The sequence below is a fragment of the Thunnus albacares genome, chromosome 17 (assembly GCF_914725855.1).
Source record: "Thunnus albacares chromosome 17, fThuAlb1.1, whole genome shotgun sequence".
Classification (NCBI taxonomy): domain Eukaryota; kingdom Metazoa; phylum Chordata; class Actinopteri; order Scombriformes; family Scombridae; genus Thunnus; species Thunnus albacares.
Genome location: NC_058122.1, coordinates 22,044,247 through 22,065,769, shown reverse-complemented (window position 1 = coordinate 22,065,769; position 21,523 = coordinate 22,044,247). Strand labels below are relative to the sequence as shown.

General features: G+C 42.9%; 2 protein-coding genes across 5 annotated transcripts in view; one reads left to right on the top strand and one right to left on the bottom strand.

Moving 5' to 3' along the window:
- Positions 1-261: 261 nt before the first annotated feature.
- On the bottom strand, positions 262-16,586 carry cdk12 (cyclin-dependent kinase 12). 3 transcript variants are annotated; one of them, XR_006398628.1, is made up of 15 exons: positions 14,636-16,586; positions 12,512-13,189; positions 11,640-11,819; positions 10,535-10,674; positions 10,270-10,440; positions 8,865-9,054; positions 7,811-7,867; positions 7,379-7,480; positions 5,645-5,722; positions 5,419-5,535; positions 5,196-5,327; positions 4,741-4,964; positions 4,047-4,469; positions 1,788-2,317; positions 262-320 (listed from the first exon to the last, which is right to left on the bottom strand). XR_006398628.1 is itself a non-coding variant. In XM_044332227.1 (15 exons), the coding sequence occupies exons 2-15, from the start codon at positions 15,811-15,813 to the stop codon at positions 1,905-1,907; spliced, it is 4,083 nt and encodes a 1,360-aa protein (XP_044188162.1). In that variant the 5' UTR covers positions 15,814-15,858; positions 15,968-16,586; the 3' UTR covers positions 547-1,904. The 3 variants fall into 3 exon arrangements, 2 of the variants coding, with proteins under 2 accessions (XP_044188162.1, XP_044188163.1); XM_044332227.1 differs by lacking the exon at positions 262-320 and having other exon boundaries at positions 547-2,317; positions 14,636-15,858; positions 15,968-16,586; XM_044332228.1 differs by lacking the exon at positions 262-320 and having other exon boundaries at positions 547-2,317; positions 4,077-4,469.
- The window catches only part of fbxl20 (F-box and leucine-rich repeat protein 20), an 18,639-nt gene continuing 12,653 nt past the window's right edge, over positions 15,538-21,523 (top strand). Inside the window, exons 1-2 of one of the 2 annotated variants that reach the window (XM_044332230.1) lie at positions 15,538-15,582; positions 19,953-20,141. In XM_044332230.1, coding sequence (XP_044188165.1) covers positions 20,100-20,141 — 42 coding nt within the window. In that variant the 5' untranslated portion in view covers positions 15,538-15,582; positions 19,953-20,099. Of the gene's footprint in view, positions 15,583-17,087; positions 19,685-19,952; positions 20,142-21,523 lie in introns of those variants that run through there. The other variant, XM_044332229.1, reaches the window with a different exon arrangement.

Here is a 21,523-nt window from a genome sequence, read left to right as displayed (position 1 = left end):
AAGAGAAAAAAGGGCATAAAGTAGATTTTATATCACTCACACTGACAAACCAGCAACCTAGTCTGACCTAAAACTACTTGCAAAGGTTTAAATAAAGGTGTGTGATTGACAAACAGCTGAATGAATCATTCTCAAATGTCTAACCGTGTTAAATCTTAACCATGTTTAAGTTGTAATTGTGTTCTATGTCTTTTTATTATTATTTTATTATAATTGTTGTCATTTTAGGTTTGGAATTGTGTGCTTTTAGTTCAGTTTCACCTGTGCCTCCCGTATGATGGATGACTTTGCTCGCTTGTTGCTGTTATAGTCCAAGTAGCCTGTAGAATGAAAATGAGCTAACATGAGTTTCCAGATCATAAGAGTAATGAGAAACAGTGGAAACCTGATGGGTAACTTGGCCAACACTGCAGTTTTCAGGCTTCGTGGAGGCCTGACTGTGCAGACTTCCTGCAGTTTTTAAGCTACAGCACGAGAGAATGCCCACCATCTAGTGGCTGGTTTATAAAAAAAAAACCATTCAGAAACGGCCAACGGAGACAGTTCAACTGGTCGCATAACTTCCTTTAATAAACTGAACCGAGAAAACACATATTACAAAATATTCTTTTCTTTTTTACAGACACGTGAAACCATTTTCTCCTCCCTTTCCTTTTCCAAAGAAAAAAAGAATGGTAACAGAACCATGGACCATTTTTTTTTTTTTTTTTTTTTTTTTTTTTTTTAAGCGTGTATCATTTTCTTTATGTAGAAAATAACTGCACCAAAAAAAGAAAAAAAGCTTTTGTTGCACAAGTTGGCAGGAAGGCGAGGGGCAGAGACATGTTAGACGAGGCTTTTGGAACCCACCAGGAAAAGCCGGAAAAAGTCTGTTTCTGTGTGTGTATATATGTATGTATGTATATTTCAACTAGCAGAATAGCGTGGGTATTATGGAGCAGTCCATCATAATGTGGTGGTTTAATCCATATTTGAGACAGGAACATGAGCACTACAGGCTTAGGCTTGTTACTACACAGAGATTTACTGTACTGTATGTAAAGGAAGTAAAATCTTCAAGTGGGCAGCGAACACATCGTTGACAGACAGAATATAATATGGAACCGCCTTTGAGTAAAATTTAAAAAAAAAAAAAAAAAACAACCCTGCAAGATGTGCACTGTTGTGGGGGGGCCATCCAAAGCAGAAACTTTACCTACACTCCCCCACTTAAGAGATCATTCAGGGGTCGTTGGGGTCACAGGGAGGCATAAGGCTGAAAACAGGGGGAGCTAGCCGGCGTTTAAGGTTCAACAGGAATCTCATGGTTCTCCAGTGTTCTTATCAGTGCGTCAAATCTATCCGTACACAATACCTTAGCATCACAGAATGGAGGACTTGATTCTCCAAAACACTGATAACCTTGTTAGAAGTGGGCACTGCACTGGACGTGACAATCATTTGTTTTGGGGGAGAAGAGAGAAAAAAAAAAAAAAAAAGAGATCATGGTTGCTTTCAAAGTTGAGTGCCAGTTGCATGGCACTCAATTTGGAAGCCAAAGTTCATTCAAGTCAGGGTCTTCGGAGGACAGGAAAGAGTAAGGGAACGCAGGTAGCGACTGTACCTAACCAGATTGTTTAAGGTCAGACCGACCAGAGTCTAAGCGCTCCCATCAAAGCAACACATTACGACTTGTTCAGGGAGCAGCGATGTTCATGACCATACCTGAAAAAGCCCTTAATCTCTTTCTTTTCAGTCCATCACAAAGTGACATTCATTTTCAAAATATTTGATTCATCTTTCACTACCTGCTTATGGTCCACTGAGTCATAATCTGTGGGTGTCCCCTCTGCCTTTCCTCTTCAGGTGAGGATTGCTGGAGCTGTCCCATGATACCCGGGTCTGTCTCACCGGGGGATCGAGGGTCAGCGGGCAGCTCCGTGGGAAAAGCGGAGGTCCTGGTCCTTAGGGAATTGTGCTGCGGTGGCAGGAGCAGCAGTCACCAGTCCTGCTGGGGCCTCAGCTGCAGCTGAAGACTTAGGCGGAGAGTCAGCCACCCAGGGTGGAGGGGGCTGTCCCCGGGCCGGAGTGTCCACAGACGGAGAGGGGTTCTTGCTGCGCTGAGAGGCCCCAGCTTCAGAGTCCTGCTGAGAGATGAGCTGGAGCAAGGCGGCTGCCACGGCAGGGCTGATGTCCTGGTTGGGTTGGACTTCTGACCCAGTCGGTTGAGCGTCTCCTAGAGCTGACGGAGGTGGCCCGGGAGGAGAGGGTGGACGCTGCTCGCCAGATGGAGGCACCTGGTTGGCCCCAAGCTGTTTCCTTTTTGGCACTGCACCATCTGAAGGAGGCCAAACAGGACAAGGACTATGCATTAGATATCAAAGCATGTGTGGCACAAAGCATTTCACTACAGACACATGGCCCTAAAGAAAACACCATCTAGTCTTATTTGTCATCTCCTACATAAACTCTGCAATTAAAGTAAAAATGTGCTGACGTCGAACAGGCCTGCACAATGTCGACATTCCTACCTTCACCACAAGAGGGAGAGCACAGCACCTTAAGTTGTATCTTCACATCAAGTACATTTTCAGCACCATGTCAGTGCATCTGTACTGTTTGCATTGTTGTAATCATCTAACTTTGTCAGCCTGTATAATGATGTAGAAATTGTACAAATGCTTGAAATATTGAGACCTTAAAACAGCATATCTGGTGTATTATCATGTGAATATCAAAGTTGAAAATGGAAAAAAGTGCTGTTTTTTCATTTTAAAGTGACTTGTCATCACTGTCAAAGAACTTTTATTAATCACTGTAAAACATTTTTCCACTGTACGTAGGCAAAACCTACAACCAAAAAAAAATACACTAGTGTATTCATAACAGATGCAGTTGTATTTGGTTTTCCCCCTCAACAACCCCCCTAAAATGAAAGAAAAAATGTGGGAACTAGGTGAGAAAACATTAGGAAGGGCATGTACAGCTGGATGAACAGAGAAGGTGACTTGAGTAGGAGAATTTTAAGTATTACAAAGGGCAGGAAAAGATTATTAAACCAGGTTGGTCTCTTTTTTTTTTTGTTCATTATAACATAACAATGCAAACCAGGCTACAAGTGTTTGAGAGGCCTTGGCAGCAGAAATAACCATAAGAAAGCAGGACTGTTACCATTCCAGTGCCAGCAGCATCGTCAACTGTTTTATTCAAATAACTAAATCACATTTTCGAACTAATATCTGAGTGAACAGTTAAAAACAAAAAAAAAAAATGTGTGGCAAACAAAAGTTAAAGGAAACACATGCAGGTGAGGTCTAAAGATTCAAAACATTTATTTTCACTTGATAATTTATTAGACTTTCTTCATAAAAAGGCTGACATTACAGACTGTTTTTAGAGCAACATCGCTTCCTGTGAAGGATCCTTGACACCTGCTTTAATGATGAAAATGAAGTGAGGAAGAAAAAACACGTGTGGAAATGGAACAGATACAGAAACAAAGACTGTGAGAAAAGAAACAAGGGAAGAAAAACGTGGGAAACGTAGAAGTGAACAATACAGTGTGAACCTTTCTTTTCAAATGAATAACGTTACACTTCCTCCTGATTTATTGAGTACACCAGTGGGAGATGTCCATGTACAATAAACCTTTGCCTGGTTTTCCAGGGTCACATGACGACAAACGCTACACAGGCATTTTGCCAGGGTTTTTTGTTGTTGTTTTTTTTTATATATATATATACGAGGGGTGGTAAATGGGGATAACGGCGTATGTGAGTTTTAGGAATGTAAGGGATAAAGGAAGGGGTGGGGAGGGGGATGCGTGATAGGTCTAATTGCCCAATTCATTTGCTTAATTGATCATTCTGTCGATTTCATCAGGTAGACTAAAGTGTAATTAATTTGATAATATAGGAGTTTTGAGAACCAAAACTCAGTCAGCTTTTTGTTTGTTCTCCTCTGCATTGCTCTCCTCATTCTTGCAGTCCCCAGTGACTTCCAACTGACCCTGGCTCCCCCCTTTTATTTTTTTTTTTTAAATTTCTAGAGACTAAACCCAGACTTGCCCTTGCGGTCAGTAGTAGAGGCGGACGAACCGCGTGTTAGTGCCTCCTCTGATTGGACGCCATTGCTCTCTTCGCCTTGCTCCTCGGTTTGTGGCTTGATAAGTTGGCCCAAAATGAGAGCCAGCAGGTTCGCCTGGTCTTCCTGGATGTGGGGTGGCTCTCCGGATGTCGGTGAGAGCTCCTGGGGTTCGGGAGGCTGGTCTGGGGGCTGGGGCCTGGTAGCAGACTGGGCCTGGTCCTCTGAGGACCCCTGGTGGTCAGAGGCCTCGCTGAGCGCAGACAACGACTGGCTGAGAGTCTCAGGATTGGAGAGGTTAAGGAGCTGGGCCACCTGGGGCAGGCTGAGATCCGTCTGTCCCTGGAGGAGGTTCAGCAGGACCGCCAACTCTGTCTGGTTCAACTGCTCTGCAGCAGCTCCCAGACCTGAACGCACACATTCATAGACACCAAAATCAAAACTACAAAAAATGCAATGCAGTGTAAATACAGAAGTCCACAAACATTTCTGCCAAATCAACTTATAAATAACTTTTCACTTGCAGGCAGTGCAGTTGTACATCAGCACACGCCTGGCAACACGATGAGGGTTTGTGGATTCAGTAATAACAGGAACAACCATAAAATGAAAAAATAACGTGACAGATTATTATGTCAAAGTGCATTTCTGCTAAAATTCTTGTGAGGCAGCTGTTACCTGACAACTCGCTCTCTGAGATGGCTGCGGAGGGCGGTTTTCCTGGTGGAGGAGGCGGGGCTCCGGCCGGGCTGGTTTGGGGCCGACTGTTCTCTCCGCTAGAGGTCCCTGACGTATCCTTACGGGGCACTTTGGGCACAGGCACATCCTCGACCTGCCCGCTCTGACGTGCACGTCGCCTCTTCTTACTCCACAGCTCGTGGCAGTCTTGATGGTGAGGAAGACTGGAGACACAGTGGGCAGACATGCACAAGATTAAAAAATGATAGCACAGCCAAGTATTGTAAATCTGTAATTAATAAAAAAAGAACTCAGAAACTGACAAGAATGAAATATATAAGCAACAAAACTGTATTCGCAATGCATGTGTACAACTTTTTTCACACCATTGCTAACAAATGAGAGAAAAGGTTGATATTGAGACAGGTGATAGGGGAGTTCATGGAGGTACTGACTCTGGCGGTGGCATCCTGCTGGGCTCCACGTCACACAGGAAGTCGCTGTTGAGAGCCTGCTCTGACGTGCAGCGCCGTGCAGGGTCGAGGGTCAGCATTCGGTCCAGCAGATCCAGGGCAGTAGTAGGTAAACTGTGCAGAAGGGGAGAGATATTTTTCAACTGTAGAAACAGAACAAATCTCGATCACTGCTACTCTGAGGTAAAACAGCATGGCTACATACAAGGCAAACTCCTCCCGCAGTCGCCGTCTGTACTGCTTCTTGGGTTTCATGGTGTTGAAGAGGGGAAGTTTAATGACGTCAGGCCAGACTGCAGGGCAGGGACTCCCGCACAGACGGCTGCAGGAAATGACAGAGAGAGGCAAAGATGGGGTCAGTGGTGAGGAAACATGGAGGTTGCAGCAGAAGTTATTACCTGAGATGTTGTTTTTAAGGAAGGGCAGCCTACCTGATGAGCTCCAGCTGTAGAAGTTCCTGGTTAGCTTGAAAGATGGGCCTTTTGGTAAAGAGTTCTCCCAGAATGCACCTGAGCCACGACAAGCAACAGGTTAGAAATATATACTCCCGATACATATTTGCTGTCGTGCAAATAAGTTACCAAAACTAAGTTTAAAACACAATGTTAAAATGTGAACGTCTGATCTCTATCAGACAGGGTTGTGACTGGGACCAAACAACATGAGTAACCATAGATGAAGAAGATACAGAAATGCATATGAATACAAAACATGAGTGTGGAAGTTAAGGCTCAGTGCAAAGCCTCAGCATTAATGTTCATTTTTATGAAATGATTTGCATGAAATGGACTCCTGCTATGAACCGAGCTAAAAAATTTGGCAGCCGAGCACAAAGGCGAAGAGAACATCAAGTATCTCATGCCTGACTGAGTTGAATTCGCCTCTTGATGCCCCCGGTGCTTAAGGATGAAAAAAGTAACAGACTCAGTGTGCTGCAAATATCCAGCCTGCTCTTTATGTTGCAAACACATTTGCTTACGTGGCATAAAAAAAAAGATACTTTCAACACATCTGTTATTTGTTTATTGCTGTGTCAAGTTTGATCTCCTTCCGTTCCATAAACAATATCACCGAGCACATCAACTACGATATCTACTTTAGTGCAGTATACCGTGGCGGGAGGGAAACTTTCATCTAGCAGGAGGATACAGAGCAGGCAGAGGTGCACTCTGGCAGGCAAAGCAGCTTTGATGTTTTCCCTTTTTCTGTTTATGGATTTATTGAGTATTTTAGAGATTAAAAAGTCAGTTTTTCAATTAATGGGATGTCAATATCTTCTTAATGGGATGGTGGCAGTGACTAGGGATGCACCATAACGGTATTGGCTGATTAAGGCTTTAAAATGAAATATCGGCCTGAAAGGAACATTTCTGCCAATATGACCGGCCGATTCGTCATCTTCTCCTCTGCCACCTGGCTGTGCTTCCCTCCACGGACTGTTTCATCCCGACGGTCCTGGTGCTTCCTCCACAGGCTCCACTTCGCTTATCTGCCCGACAGACCTGCTGCTTTTCTGGTTCCGGGATCGTCAGGGTGAAACAGTCCGCAGAGAAGCTGCTGCGTTCGGCCGCACAGATAGGAAACACCTCTGCTGATAGGATGTACCATTCCGCTTGAAAATAACTTTTTCTTTTTGGTTTATGTTGGCAGTTGGCAACGTATTAGGTGCATTATTGCCACCTTCTGCTTCAGAGAGTGGACCAGAGATTAAATCCTACCCATTAATCCTGTCTGTCAAAGAAAATTCTACTGCTTGACCCACTTGGCAGCTTCATTTAAGTCTTAATGCTGAGCTCCTGAACTCCAGTCTTCCTAAGTTCCTCCTTCATATATTGTCTTTCTTGATCATACTTAGTACAATCCATGATTGCATGCGTAATGGTCCCCTCAGCCAGGTGGAAAAAAAATATGTGCATATATTTGTATCAGCAATCAGCCAAATCGAGTTGGAAAATATCAGCATGTCGGATATCAGCAAAATAATCCAATATTGTGCATCCCTAGTGTTGGCCCTTGCTCCCTGATCAATCAATTGGCAATCAAAACAATTTGCTAACAGACTGTTTATATTATGTGAGAAAAAAAAATACAGAATGGATGAGTACAAGAAGAAATGTATCTGTTCATATGGATGAACGGACAGATGTTGTCAGGGTCACACTCACCCACAGCTCCATACATCAATAGCTGGAGAGTATCTCTCCTCTCCCAGTAGGAGCTCAGGGGGCCGGTACCATAGTGTGATTACTTTATTAGTGTAAGGCCGACTGAGGGAAAGGAAAGAGAAAGGATGGTGAGACTCAGCATACATTCATAGAGCATCTCTGCCCCCAAGTGTCCGAACAAATATTTCAGCTTTAACTAAATGGATTCTCTCTGATGGACAATAATGTGACAGACAGCACCATCTAGTGGAGAATCAGTGGTAATGAAGAGGAAAATCCAAGCTCAGGGTGAGATTTAATTACTCTCAAATCATTATAAACACATTTAATCATACATTTAATTCAGATCTGATATCCACTTTGCAGAACAGACGGAAGATGATGAGTTATGTGTAGTTAATAAATATGCGGATGACACTCCTCTTGTCTTACCTTTCTTCTGAATTGTACAGTCGGGCCAAACCAAAGTCAGCCAGTTTGATCTGACCTCTGAACAAAGAAACACGTAAAAAAAAAAAATCTGAGATTAGGAGCAACACCACCATGCATGAGAAAACATGCTCTGTTAAATTACTGAGACACACAAAATACAACTGGACTCACCTGCCTGAACCAGACAGGTCATTTTGGATAACTAGTTTAAGTTTGAACAATGCAAAATTTGCAGGGGGATATGTAAATCTATCTTTTCTGATCTTTTTGTCTGTTTCTGTTTACTAACCACATATCAGTGCACTAACTGATGACTGAAAGATGTTGCAAATGGCACTTTGAGATGGTAAAAAGGCAAATCAACATAATGATTAGTCAAACTCAGCAGTTTTATGGTGCAAATGTCCAAACTCCACGTCTATTTACAGTCAGTTGTACAGTTGCAGGGCAATGACTGAGAGCATACTGGTGTGTGGCTCTAAATGCTGAACTACACGGCGAAGCCCACATTTTAAGCTTTTTTTTATTAGAATCTCAGCTTTTGCAACCCATTTAACATGTTTTTCCATCCATCCTATAATGTCTGCAGATTAGATGTAGAACTGTACGGCGCGACCATCTGTGAGGACTTGCTGTACTCCTTCATTGCTGTTATTTGAAGCGCCTGATTAAATTAGTGGCACTGTAATTAGCTTTGCTGCTGACGTACCGCCAAACACTTAGATTCCGATCATTACAATTAACATTCGACTGCTTTTGGTCTTGACTTTACGATAGTTACAGACTGCAGCTGCATTTAAACAATCTTCAGAAAGGTTACTGACGTGGGAAAATGCTGGTTTACAGCTGATATTTTAGTGGGTCAATACAGTAAACAAACACATAAATAAAAAGTAGATTAAAAGAACTTGTAGGCGATACCGATGCATCAAAATTCACCTGAAACTGCTTCTAGTTTGATACCCAGACTGGTTAACACCTAGCCGCTAATGCAAATTACAACTTATTCTTCTCATGAAGGACATTACTACATCATGCGTCTTCTGTTTCTTACCTGTTGTTGAGCAGTATGTTGGAGCATTTGATGTCTCTGTGCAGGAAATTGTTCTTGTGGCAGTAGTCCAGACCCTCCATCAGCTGGCGCATGAAGCTGCGGACGTGCTCATGAGAGAACTGAACCAGGCCCGACTCCAGTAGGCCCATCAGGTCATGGTCCATGTACTCAAACACCAAGTAAAAAGCACCTAAAAACAAAAGGGAAGATGTATTCAGAAAAAGAAACAAAAAAAAACCCCAATTATACATACACAGGTCACAAGTTTAGAGGTTAGAGAAGTGGGCATATGATGAGAAAGTTGCTATGTACTCTAACCAGCTTAGAAATCTTTATTATAAATCCTCTCAGCTTGACAACTACTGCAAAGGTGCCCTTGAGCAAGGGGGCTTAACAACACACTGCTTCACATCAGCTTCTCGGCAGCTTAGGGTACTCTAGAGCGATTTAATTCAAACAGTGGAACATTTGTGCTCAATTGCAACTGCACGGCTCGCTACATCTAATTTCTCAAACTTCAAGCATAAATCATCTCCAAGTCACGTAGGGCAGAAATTTCCTACAGCACTGCTTTCTGTGGGTTGAAAGCCTATTAAACATGACTGTGACCCCAATGATTTAATGTGCAGCCAAATAACCAAACCAACTGTAATAATTATATTAGCCCTGGTTTATATTTGGGTTTCTTGTCTTATATTATTAGATGTGTATACAGAGTGAACTGAACTGCTTTTCTTTGTTAGCCAGAAGGGTTCAACCACTATTACTTTAAATGTTTTCTGATGCTGCAAATCAGTAATGTTTGTTTAAATAAGTATGTAACAGGCCTATATTTTTAATTTTCCATCCATTAGTCAAACTCATCAATTATATGAAGGGTTAGGGATGTGTCTATCCCTCTCGGAAATCAAACACGGTCTACAACCTGATACATTGCAATTCAAGATTGATATGATACAGATTGATTTGCCTCAAATTCAATTCGATTAAGTTTAGGTTTACTGCAATTTGACATTTTTAACTGTATATGGATTTAATTGCCTAAATTTTGAAAAACTGTATCCAAAAACTATTATTTTGGATACAGTTTTATTTCAAGTACAAACTAAGAACCAAAGTCCCCCTAATAAAAATGTCCAGTGTTACATCAGTAAACACAAACACCTAAGAAAACACAAGCGTCTTTTCACACTATCGTGTTTTTGCCAATAACAACTCAAACCAAAATGTATTTCCACTGGTCTGTCATTTAAATAATAAATGAGGGAGTTTATGTTTATTCATTTTCATGTAATTATTTATCCTGTGATTATCACTGCAGCCGTGAGCTTAGTGCACAACAAAGGGTGGAGGAAAATCTATTACATGCTTTGATATAATGCATTTTAACTGTAACCACTCTTACCTTTGTCCTTTTTAAAGTCGAGTGCATCCTGTTTGTCAGTTACGATCTCCTTCATGTTGACTACACTGCGGTGTTTGAGCTGCCGCAAGATCTTGATCTCTCTGATGGCGGTGATGGGGAAACCCTCTTTTTCATTGTCTAAACGCACTTTCTTCAGAGCCACCAGTTCACCTGGCATAATTGGAGAGAATATTTGAGAGTTATGTCTCCGACTGTTTTAATAGAAACCTGAATAATCATGCGAGTGCAGGTTTTATTCCCTTACCAGTGTCTTTGTCCTTGGCCTTGTACACTTGGCCGTAGGTTCCTTCCCCTATGATGCCGATTATATCGAATTTATCTACACAGCGTTTGCCCCAGTCACTCTGGGTATGTTTGCGCTCACCGTATCGGGGGCAGCAAATCCTAGAAACAAACAAAAAAAGTTAAAAAAAAAAAAAACAACAAAAAAACAGCTCAGACTAAAGGCCTTTACACTCCGGGGGCGTTTTTTCATGCCATTAATTTGTATGTCAATATACTTTTTCAGTTGTTTTTGTCATGAGTACTTTCACACAAAAAAGCAACGCAATTTGTTTTTGGAATGATTTTTCTAAGCTTTCGCACCAGGAATAAGGGCATCAACCAATCACATTGTGCAGAACAGACGTCACGTCACAACTCCTAATGACAACAGAGGACCTGTTGATTGTTTGTGTTTCTCATCACCCTGTATTGTATGAAAAAGACAAAGGACATGGAGACGGCTGAATTTTTTTTTATGCTCCAAGTCTATTTCTGTCCCATTTTAGTGAAGCCTAATGTGCACAGACAGCTGTTTAAATCACACAAATATCCTGCTGTATACGTGTTTTGAACTTATTTACCTCATCTACATTGACTGATCAAAGCTCCAGTCTGTCTGTTTCACTACAGCCAGATTCCTCTCACTCACACTACAAACACTGTCGATTTCTTCCAGTGGAGCCAACATGAAAACTATTTTGGTTCAGTAAATTTATGCTGTCAGTCAGCCTGGTGAGGGCAGTTTGGCCAGAAGCTGCAGCTGACAGACGGCTGGTTCTGCGGACAGAGAAGCTGAACGCAGGTCGGAGTCGGTGTGGATTGAACAGATAGGACGCTCTCCTCTTTTGTCGAGTGAGGAGGAGGAGGACAAGATCATCACTGGATGATGTTGAATCCATCATTTTTTCTGAAGAATAAGCTATCACAAATTCATGTTTCTGTCACAAATTCGTATCACTGCCACAATGAATAGTTTTGATGCAAAATATTTATTATTATTTGTCACATCCCCGGTGTGTAAAAGCCTTCACAATGGGATTAAGAAAATAAAGATTGGAAGCGGGTGAGTAATGAAAGAAGCTTACTTTGGTCTCTTCTTAAGGGTTGGCTGGGGTAGCGGTGGAGCCTGGCGGATAGGTGACTGTGGGGGTGAGGAGTCAACTCCGTGCAGGGTGGGCGGTAGAGGGAGATCGATGAGTGATGGCCGGCTGCGAACTTCCTTCTCTTTCCTGGGAGGCCTCTGAGGATGGGTGGACTTCTTTGGACTGATGGTGCAAAAATACAGAGTGTTAGGAAAAAAAAAAGTGGCATTTATTGACAAGACAGAAGAAAATCAGCCATTCAATTTTCACTCTGAAGGTATACTTTTTGATTGTGTACACCCAATAACCGTATTTTTGCCCAGCTCATCGTTAATGAAACAACAGGCGCACAGAGAAAGCGTGCAAGGAGAGCGATTGAGAGGAGTGTGAGCTTTGGAGCATGACTTAACAAGAGATTTGTACGAGTGATAATCTATAATCAGTTTAGTAGACAGATAAAACTCATGTAAACAAACTTATTCAAACTGCCTTCAACATTATCAGTGCTTTTTACTCTGTCTTTAGTAATGTTGTCCATAGGGGCTTGCCATACAGGAACTGGGGGTACAGCAAGCCCCAAGGGACACTGGAGCAAATCACAGAATATAAACAGACAACAGACAACATTAACTCCCATATGGAAATGTGTGATACACTGTCATCCCTCTTGAGTGGGACCTAACTGAACCAAAGGCAGGTCAATACTGAGGCTGATGCATTTACAGTTGCAGGAAAGTAAAAAGGTTGCCCGCCCACAAATAAACCGTGTGTTGAATGCATTTAAAATATAAAAAGGTTATGACTTGAGTGGTGTATTAATGTATCAGACCAGTTAGAAGTTTCCTATAGGTTTGTCCATGTTTGGGGATCCTCACCTGTCCTGAGCGTTTCCCAGCAATAGGGGTGGTAAAGGCAAGGGAGGCAGAGTCGACGTCTTGTGGAGCGTGGTCTGTCGGACGGGGCTGCGTGTAGGAAGCGGAGCTGGCGACTTGGCCTGGGATGTGGCTGAGGGTGCAGGAGGCTGAATATTTGTTTCTGCCTGAGGTGGCGGCGGTGGAACCAGGGTGGCTGGAGCGGGTGGCACAGGAGGAGAGGGCTGAGGAGGAGGAGGTGCTGGAGAAGAGGTGGAAGAGGAAGGTAAAGGTGCAGTAACCTGATCTTCACTGCCGGGAGCGTCCTGTGATAACTGCGCAGGCGGAGGGGGCTGAGTTTCAGCTGCTGTCGCCGAGTCTCTTTCAGACTGTGAAGCATCAGCTTTAGCCGGCCGTGAAGAGGTGGAGGAACCTGTTGTTTTGCGTCCCAATAGAGCGGGGGAAGCGCCGCCGCTGGCACGAGCAGCTGCCTCAGCTGCCTGGCGCTCCTTCTTTCTGCGGCTCAGCTCTGCTCCCAGACTGGAGTTCAGCGGTAGGCGGGAGGGGCTGGTTGGTCGGCTGCTGTGGGAGCCACCCCCTGCCCCAGCAGAGGAAGTATGCCTCTTGCTACGGGAACGAGAGGAAGAGCGACGAGAGGAGGAGTAGAGCAGAGGGGAGCGACTCCTGGAGCGGCCTGAGCGTCTAAAAAAAACAAAAAAAGAATGTCAGAAACATTTTATTTTCTACTGCATCCTGAAGTCAGAGAATACGATGCAGTATTTTAGGTGCTTTTTGAAGATGTTTAAAAAGTGAACTGAGTGGGTAGCGAGCCAAAACAACCTCTTCCACCAGAAGATATAACAGTTCTGTCTTGATCACATCAAACTAAAAACAAAACCAAGTGGGCCTTTTGATTTGGAAAATAATGTTCATATAGATATAAGTACGCCAACACTAAAACAACTCTTGCCCTCGAAAGAGACAGACTGAGTCTAAAACTTGATAGTTAAATGAAGCTATAAAACCTTTTTGAGACTTTTGCTTTGACTCCATTTCAGTCCCAAATATAAGCAACTGAAATTTGGAAGACATTTCCAAACATCTCAAGACTCCATTATCCTGCTGGTACAATCAATCATCTGTCTGTCCGCCTCACACTGAAACGTTTAACTCTCACAGCGCCGCTCTGTTCTTTCACCTCAAAAAGGTGTCATCTGGAAACTATGGCTTTTTTTTTGTATGATGTGGGAGAAATATTAAACCGTAGACATAAATATATACCATCCACTTTGATAATGCGTCTACTAAATGAGCGAGTAAATAGGTCACTCTGGGTTTCCCCACTCTTGTTTGGATGAAAGAACACTTTGTAGACTCCATTTTATTATATTATGATTTTTCAGGAAAGCAGGAGGATTATTTTTGGTTCATGTAGGATGGAAGAGCCTTTGAAGAGTTTGGAAATATCTTTAAAACAATTTTAAGCGCTCAGCTGCCTTGTATGTGCCTTTGAGGAGACCTTGTATCTACTTTATGACTCAAATGTTAATCAACAACACAAAAGTCTCTGATAATTATTTAAGAGGTAAAAACCGGGCCCGCTGTGTCCAGACCTCTCCGACATAACCACAGCTCAATGTCTACTGACATCTTGCACTGCAAAAATAAAATGGCTGAATGCATGCCTGTCTTGACACCTTACCCCATTTTTTTTATTTTCTCACTCTCCAGCCTTTGTGTAAACTATGCAGGTGGAAACTTCAACATTAAGAACCATCTATATCATAACTCTTACAGCTGGCTTCCTTTAGGCTAAATCACTGACAGTTTGCTGAAGGGAGAAGGGCTCTTCAGGTTTGACAGGCCTGTCTGACTTTATACTTTACATAATGCAGGTTGCTGGTGTCTGTTTAAATTAACAACTCGATATGTAGTACCCTGGATAATAAGTCAAGATGTATGTCAGGACAAAGCAAAAAAATACTACCAGATATGGCTTGACAAGGTAAATTACTCTTCTATTCTATGCACTCAACATATTTTTTGCTATTCTACACCTTCCCTATAAACATGTGTGTCTGAGTGTGAGTATAAGCTTTGTAGCTTCTCAGAACATGATTTTGTAGTTGCCTTGCAGCATATACTCACCTGGACATGGGGCTGGTGCTGGAGGACCTGCGGTTACCATAGGGGCTGATGGAGCGTCTCCGTGAGTAGGGGCTGCTGTCTCTCTCGAAGCTGGAGGACCTATGTCTGCTGCCATGAGGGCTGTCTGATCTCTGCCTGCTGCGGCGAGACATATCCCCATAAGGACTTGGGCTCTGCTGGGCCGCCCTGCGCCTGCTGTAGCTGTCATCCCCCTGCTGGCCATACCCACTGCCCAGTGGACTCTCGCTGCCAGCCCCTCTTCTGGGACTGGGCGACAGAGCAGAGCTAGTGCCCTTCCTGCGAGGACTTCCCCTACTTGAAGACTTGCCCTTGGGGCTTGACTTGAGGCTCTTGGAGGACTTGCGGTGGCTCCTGTCTGTCCGGCTCCTCTGGGAGGAGCTGCGGCTGCTTTCCCCTCGACCTTCTCTCCTCTGCTGCCTGTCTTTGCGAGACTTCCCTGAGCGACTGCTCTCCTTGCTGCGAGATGAGGATGTGGAGGAAGTAGTGCTACCTACACTGGCTGCAGGTTGTACCTGGGAGGAGAGCATCAGCTCCCCGCGTTTAGAGTCACCTTCTGGCTGGACCTGGCGTTTGGATGAGGAGCTTGATGATGAGGCAGCCTTCTCCTTGCTCTTTCCAGAAGTCCCTTTCTCACGGTCTTTGCTGCTCTTTTTCTTGTAACCACGTTCCCCATTGCCAGATTCTCTAACTTTGTTGGGGTCCTTGGACTTTTTTCGGGAGTGTCTATGCCCCTTGTTCTCTCTACCGTCAGCTGCTCTGCCGATATCGTCCCTATCGTAGTCTGGAGATGGCTCGAGTCGGTCCCCGCCCCCCCTCTCAGAGGGCCTGGAGGACGGTGGGTCCGAGAAAGTGTCCGAGTCGGAGCTGATATCGTCGTACTCCACCAGAGGCTTCACCGTGTTGACACCAGGAGGCGCAGTATCACCGTGGGTAACATCTTCGGGTCCCGGTACCGCCGAGGATTCCCGATTATGTTTGGTTGATTTATGTCGTTTGCGTTTGGTGGCGGAAGAGGACATTGAAGGTTTTAACTTGCCGTCTTTACTCGTCATGTCTCCCGCAGAAGTATGAGACGGGGCCTGGGTCTGGTGTGGCACACCGCTGATGCTAGATTCCGGCTTCCTCTTGGTCCCATGGTGTCGGTCCGACCCAGGCATCCCTCACGCCGGCGTCGGTACCTCTCCTGCGACTGGGCCTCGGTGCTGCAGGCAATTCATTCACGGGAGAACAGTTGCTACTCCAAAAGCCAATACTGAAGTGTTACTAAGCAGAAACAGGGGACGAAAATAACGTTACACAAAATAAACACACCAGGCCGCTCACGTCCAGTCCTCCTCAACGCCGATTCATTCCATTAAGATCTCCAACATAGCTCGTCAAAGCAGGAAAAATGCCAAGTTGGTTTTCCAGTGCTGTGAAGTATTTACTTTGAATAAGTCAGTGAATAAAAAAGATCCCAACCAAAGAACGGAGCATTGTGGTGTCGTCTCCGTCTCAATTTTAGCTAGCACCGCTAGCTAACGCTCGGCAGCTAGCGAGCCGACTCGTAAAAAAGAAAAAAGTCCCTTTGTGAAAGCTGTCCTTGTCCGGTGCCAAGTTAAGTAAAGGTGTTTTTATTCCACAGATTTACGGTCTTAGCATTCAGAAACAAGCAAACGTCTTCATTAAAAGACGCTCGTTTCTCGAACAAAATGAAAACTTGACCAGGTTGGTACTGTTTACATGTTCCCTTTAATGTAAGTTTTATCCCCTATCAATTCAATATTGATTAGAAATCATAGTTTTTTCGTGTGCAGTAGATGTTCCAGTTTATTATCAATGGCTCTGGGAGTCAACCAGGCCTATATTTAGGGCGATGCTAGTGGATTTAATAACATCCACAGCCCTGTCTGAAGGAGACTACAAACGCCATTGTGGCTCCTGTGACCAGCAGCTTCTGCGCACAGCGGAATGTACCGGAAGCCGGAACACTGTCAATCTCGGACGTATCTTAGCAACGGCCTATCACAACAGATGGCCCGCCTACTGTGCTCGTGCTGGCGCGCTAGCGACGCAAAAATGTTCATACTGATGCACCAGTCTGTACAAGTAAAATATTGTTTTAATTAGTCAAGTATGAACGGAATTTCAACTAATTCATTTGACACGGACAATGAACACACATGAATGCTCTCACAGGAAGTATCAGGATCATGGTGAATTAAATTTAGACATGTAAGCATTAAAGGAGGCATTTTTTTACTGATGTTGGAGGCTACTGATTTGTTATTGCACACATGACTGCATGTCCTAAGACAAAAACTGCTCTTAAGTCAGTCTCATATCTTGAGACACAAGTCATGTCTTTGGTCTGGTAGAAAATAGTAAAGTCAGACAGAGCACCAATAGAACAAACATTAGAATATTAAATTTAAAAGAAGAAAAACCATTTTAATTTTAAACTTAACATGAATTAAAACACGCATGAGCTGCACACATATGTGCACACAAAGTAAAACACAACAGCCAGCCAACAAAGCTCTGAGTTGATGTTAGAAGCTTTTGATCAGAATATTCTCACACACACAAACACACAAGTGCTATCCAACTAAATCTTAGATTTAGTGCAGGCATCAAATGCCCTGCTTTTTTAATAGTCATGGTGAAGTGCTTCCTTCTTTATGTCCCAACCTGTTCGGCTTGTAACCCTTAGAACAAATAAATATTTACTTTTGATCTCTCATTACAAGTTTTACTCTGTGTGCGGACATGAGTTGCAAGCAGTTCAACCAGAGAGTGGCTTTTCATTCTCAAATGTTTTATTTCAGAGGCCTGCAGAGGTAACAGTATACAATACTTTACAAGAAAAAGCAAACATTAGAAGATTTTGTGTTACAGAAGTTATATTTTTGTGTGTGAGCCCTTAAATTTATCTTCCGACCCAGTTAGTGGGTTTTAACCCCTGCAGGTCAGCCCAAAATACTCAACACAGAGAGTCAAGTCTCAAGCTAATACAATGGTGATTGAAGTCAAACTTGGGTTCAAATCATATGTGATTAAAGTTCTCATATCTGTTCCTTTGGCAATGCATTTGTGTAGTTTCAACTGAGCCATATATTACAAAGACAAAAAGCCATCTGTGCCATTTTTACATACAGTATGTACTGAAATTAACTGCTGCAGGAAATTCATCTTAATGACTGATTAAAAAGCATATTATTAAATAGGTTGACAACACACTAGTTGATATTGCAATGTTCACATAGATTTTCTAACTCAACATTTATCTTCTATAGACGGCATCATTTCACATGCAGTGGTAATTATGCAATCGGTTATCATCCAAAAAGCATTTGAAAAACACATCAGACTTCCCAGAAGGCGAGCTCTGCTTTGATGTCTCATTTGAATTTTCAATCCAGTTTAATTTTATACATGTATAGTTTTATTTCACACTCTTCCAAGCACAATAGAGAATAAAAAAGTCACATTTTATGATGGCACTCCAGGCAACTTTGAACTGTTGTCTCTCTCTTTTTCTTTTCTTTTTTTTAACAAACAGCTTTATTGAAACAAGTAGGCTATACAACAAGTTTACAGCACCCTAAATAACTTGTGTCTACAAACACACCTGGTTGTAATAATGATAAAAAGAAATAGTTAAATAAATGTCTTGTAAAGCTTACAGTGGTTGTACAGCTTTTTTTGTTTGTACATTCAGATATTGAAGAAATGAATTGTTTGATTTGGACAATCAGCTCTGAAAACTTTGGCTTTTTGATTTGTGAATATAAAATTTGGTCAGAAATAATAAACAAATTAATTAAATAGAACTGCAAGCAGAGATTCCTGTCATATGTAAACAAACAATACTTTTTTCCAGAGTAATAAAATGTGAGGGTAGAAATGATCAGCAATAAATCGTGACAATTTACTCCACTATTGTTTTATATGTGGGCAAGACCGATATAAATGTTGAAGTGTTTCTCTGAGCTCCCCACAAAAGGTGCATCAATGTTTTTCTTGATTTTCTGCAAATAATGATTAGTTGGATAAAACCTGTAAAACATTTTAAAAGATATCACTTTGACTTTGTTAGTAAAAAAAAACAAAACAAACTTATATTCGTTCCCATCAAATATCTCCAACGAATGTGGACCAATATAATAAGGCAGAGGGTGAACTTATGATGTCTTGTTGAAAAAGATGACGGATTGTCTAATTTTTATTCTTAATTTGCCATGAAAAACAAGTTTTCCCAACAGTTGTTTCAGTTGTATCTAACAGTATTGGGTGATTGCTATTTCCCTTAAAACCTTTAAAAGGTGAAATAATACCTGAGGGGACAGCATCAAAAACAACTGAGAAATCCTCTGGTGAAAAAGGGATTCCATAGTGTGGACCAAATTCAATATAATTATACAGTTGACTCAGAATTGTTGTCAAGCGTGTGTTCACCACCGTGATGACGTGATATGACGCGCTGCAGCCCTGGATGCTGATTAGCTGCGCTGTCACGGCGGGGCGTGGCCGATGCGAAATGAGGAAGTGCGTTTCCTTGCTGTAATCATAACAGTTACAATGTCGGTCTGAGGAAAATAAATGCAATAGCATGGAGTTAATGATCAATTAAGTTATACATGCGTCATGAGTCGCCAAACAGTCTGTTTATATGCTTGGTATAGTAGCTATATAGATCTTACTGTGACAAAATTATGAACACTTTGGCCCACAGTTCAGTGGCAGGTCCTTTAAGTGGAAAATACACATTAAACTTGCTCTTAATTGTTATTTTAGGTAGGCTACATGGGAAAAGCACAACTATATGTAGTCTCACATACCCTAATTGGTATCCCTTTGCTTTGTCTGGTGTTAAATCTAGCATCACCTGGAATAAAACGACTTAAAATAAATGTTATATCTAGTTCTGACTCCTGTTGCAGTGCTGTAGGCTGTCAAAAAAAGGTTGACACCCCACTTTATTTATCTTTGCTCCTGAGCTTGTGCTGCGAGCTTTGGTTAAAGGGACAGACAACAAGTAGCCTATAGGTGAGACAGTAGTTTGTTTGTGTTTGGGCAACGCACGCCTCATAATTTAGTTTTATTTATTATTCCTAAGTGATGTAGGCGCAGTTAGTCTGCCAGGTCCTGTTCCTGCCGGGCTATTGTGTGGATGGATGGATGGAAAGCTTTATAAGGGGGGGAGGAGACCTGTGAGGGCGAACCGAGCAGATAAGGCTTATTTGCTGCTGCGGCTGTCGCTGCCTGTAGCCCATTATTTTACCAGAAACAAGAGGTCTTGTCGTTTGTGTTACAGGCCGAAAAACAACGACATCGCACTCATAGGAGCTACCGAGAGGACGGTAGCATGATAGTCGTGGAGGGGAATCGGCAGGAAGAGGGCCCGTTTCTGCATTTCCCTGCGCCTACACCGAGTTCACTGAGTCGGTAACCAGCGTCCGACATGGGGAAGGAGGTAAACGGTGTTTCGCGGAGCCGGTTTGAGGTGAGTTTTGAGCATGTAAATTAACTGACAGCTATTGACACACATTCAACACGAGGATACGGGCCTGCATGATAACTGTCGCTGTATTTAGTGTAAAATTGCGCTTATGGTGAAGCAGCTATTGATGCAGCTTCCGCAGTCAGTGTTTGGGATTAGGTCAAACGCTGTTGTTTTGTCCGAACAACAACAACATACAGCTAGGCCTGACATGTCATTTCGTTGAGGACACAAGTCGGCGTTTTCCACTTTAAGCCTGTCGCGGTGTTCATGAGTAAATTTGGTTGTTTCTTTTATTATTAAAGGTCCACAAATGTTTCGCTTTGCGCCGTCAAAACAAAGACAATGAGGCTACATGGAGCACGCCGACAGCCCCGAAACGCATTAACATATTATTCATAAAGAGGCATTTGTTGACTTCTGTTTACCAAGAGTGTAAAGTCATGTTATAATTACCTTTTCTATAGTGGGTGTGTGTGATTTTATACGACTTTTGTTGGGTTGTCTGACGAGCTGGATTGTTGTGCATATCCGTGGCCGCTGCGGTTGTGGGGGCCTCGGGTTGTGACTGCTACATGCACCCCCGTATTAGCATTGAACTAACAACAAATAGGCCCCAGCTGTTCCAGTGTAACACACATCATGAGCTGTACTGATCGCAGAAGGGCCACCTGTACGCACATACAGAGGCTACGGCGTTGTTGTCTTGTGACATTTACCATAAACTTTGTGTCGCAGCCACGCAAGCGTCGCTGAATATTTTGGTGAAAAACGTGGAACACAAATATTAACTATGTGGCCGGTGACATTGGCCTGTGTAGCCTGAGTACTTGGTGTATGTTTAATCCCCAGCTAGTGTGGGATTTGTGTGTGTGGTTTTATTTATTTTTAACGGTGCAACAGCTGACGACTCAGAAGATTCAGGCCGTTACCTTATGGCCCAACAGCTGCGGTGGAGCCGCTGCGATAAGTTCGCCGAGGTGAAAACAGGAGGAAACCCGGAAGTGGTGCGACCATGCCTTCAAAGTAAAAGTAAACACTTGTACATTGTGGTTACACAATGGTTACACAAAGGTGGGCTCCTGTTGTAGAGAAATACGTTGTAGTTATAGACTGTTAAAAAAAAAAAAAGTAAATAAATGAAGTAATGGGCGTGGCTACTGTGACGTCTCCCATTGGTCTGTGGACTCATGGATGTATAAAGAGAGCTGGACACAGTGTCTGAGGCGGGGCACCGTTCATTCCTATGAAAGTTGCTCAGTGGTGCATGAAGCCAAAAAAGCCACTTCCCACTGTAAAGAAATTGCTCAGATGAAAACATACTGCTAAATTCGGTTTAGCCCTCTGGCTAACTTGAATGAGGGTTCCATTAGACTTTCTAAACG

Coding starts and splice junctions, on each gene's coding strand:
- cdk12 (XM_044332227.1), bottom strand. CDS start 15,813: ATGCCTGGGTCGGACCGACACCATGGGACCAAGAGGAAGCCGGAATCT. Junction 10,675..11,639: donor ACCCTTAAGAAGAGACCAAA/GTAAGCTTCTTT, acceptor GTTTGTTTCTAG/GATTTGCTGCCCCCGATACG. Junction 4,470..4,740: donor CTCAGAGAGCGAGTTGTCAG/GTAACAGCTGCC, acceptor GTGTGCGTTCAG/GTCTGGGAGCTGCTGCAGAG.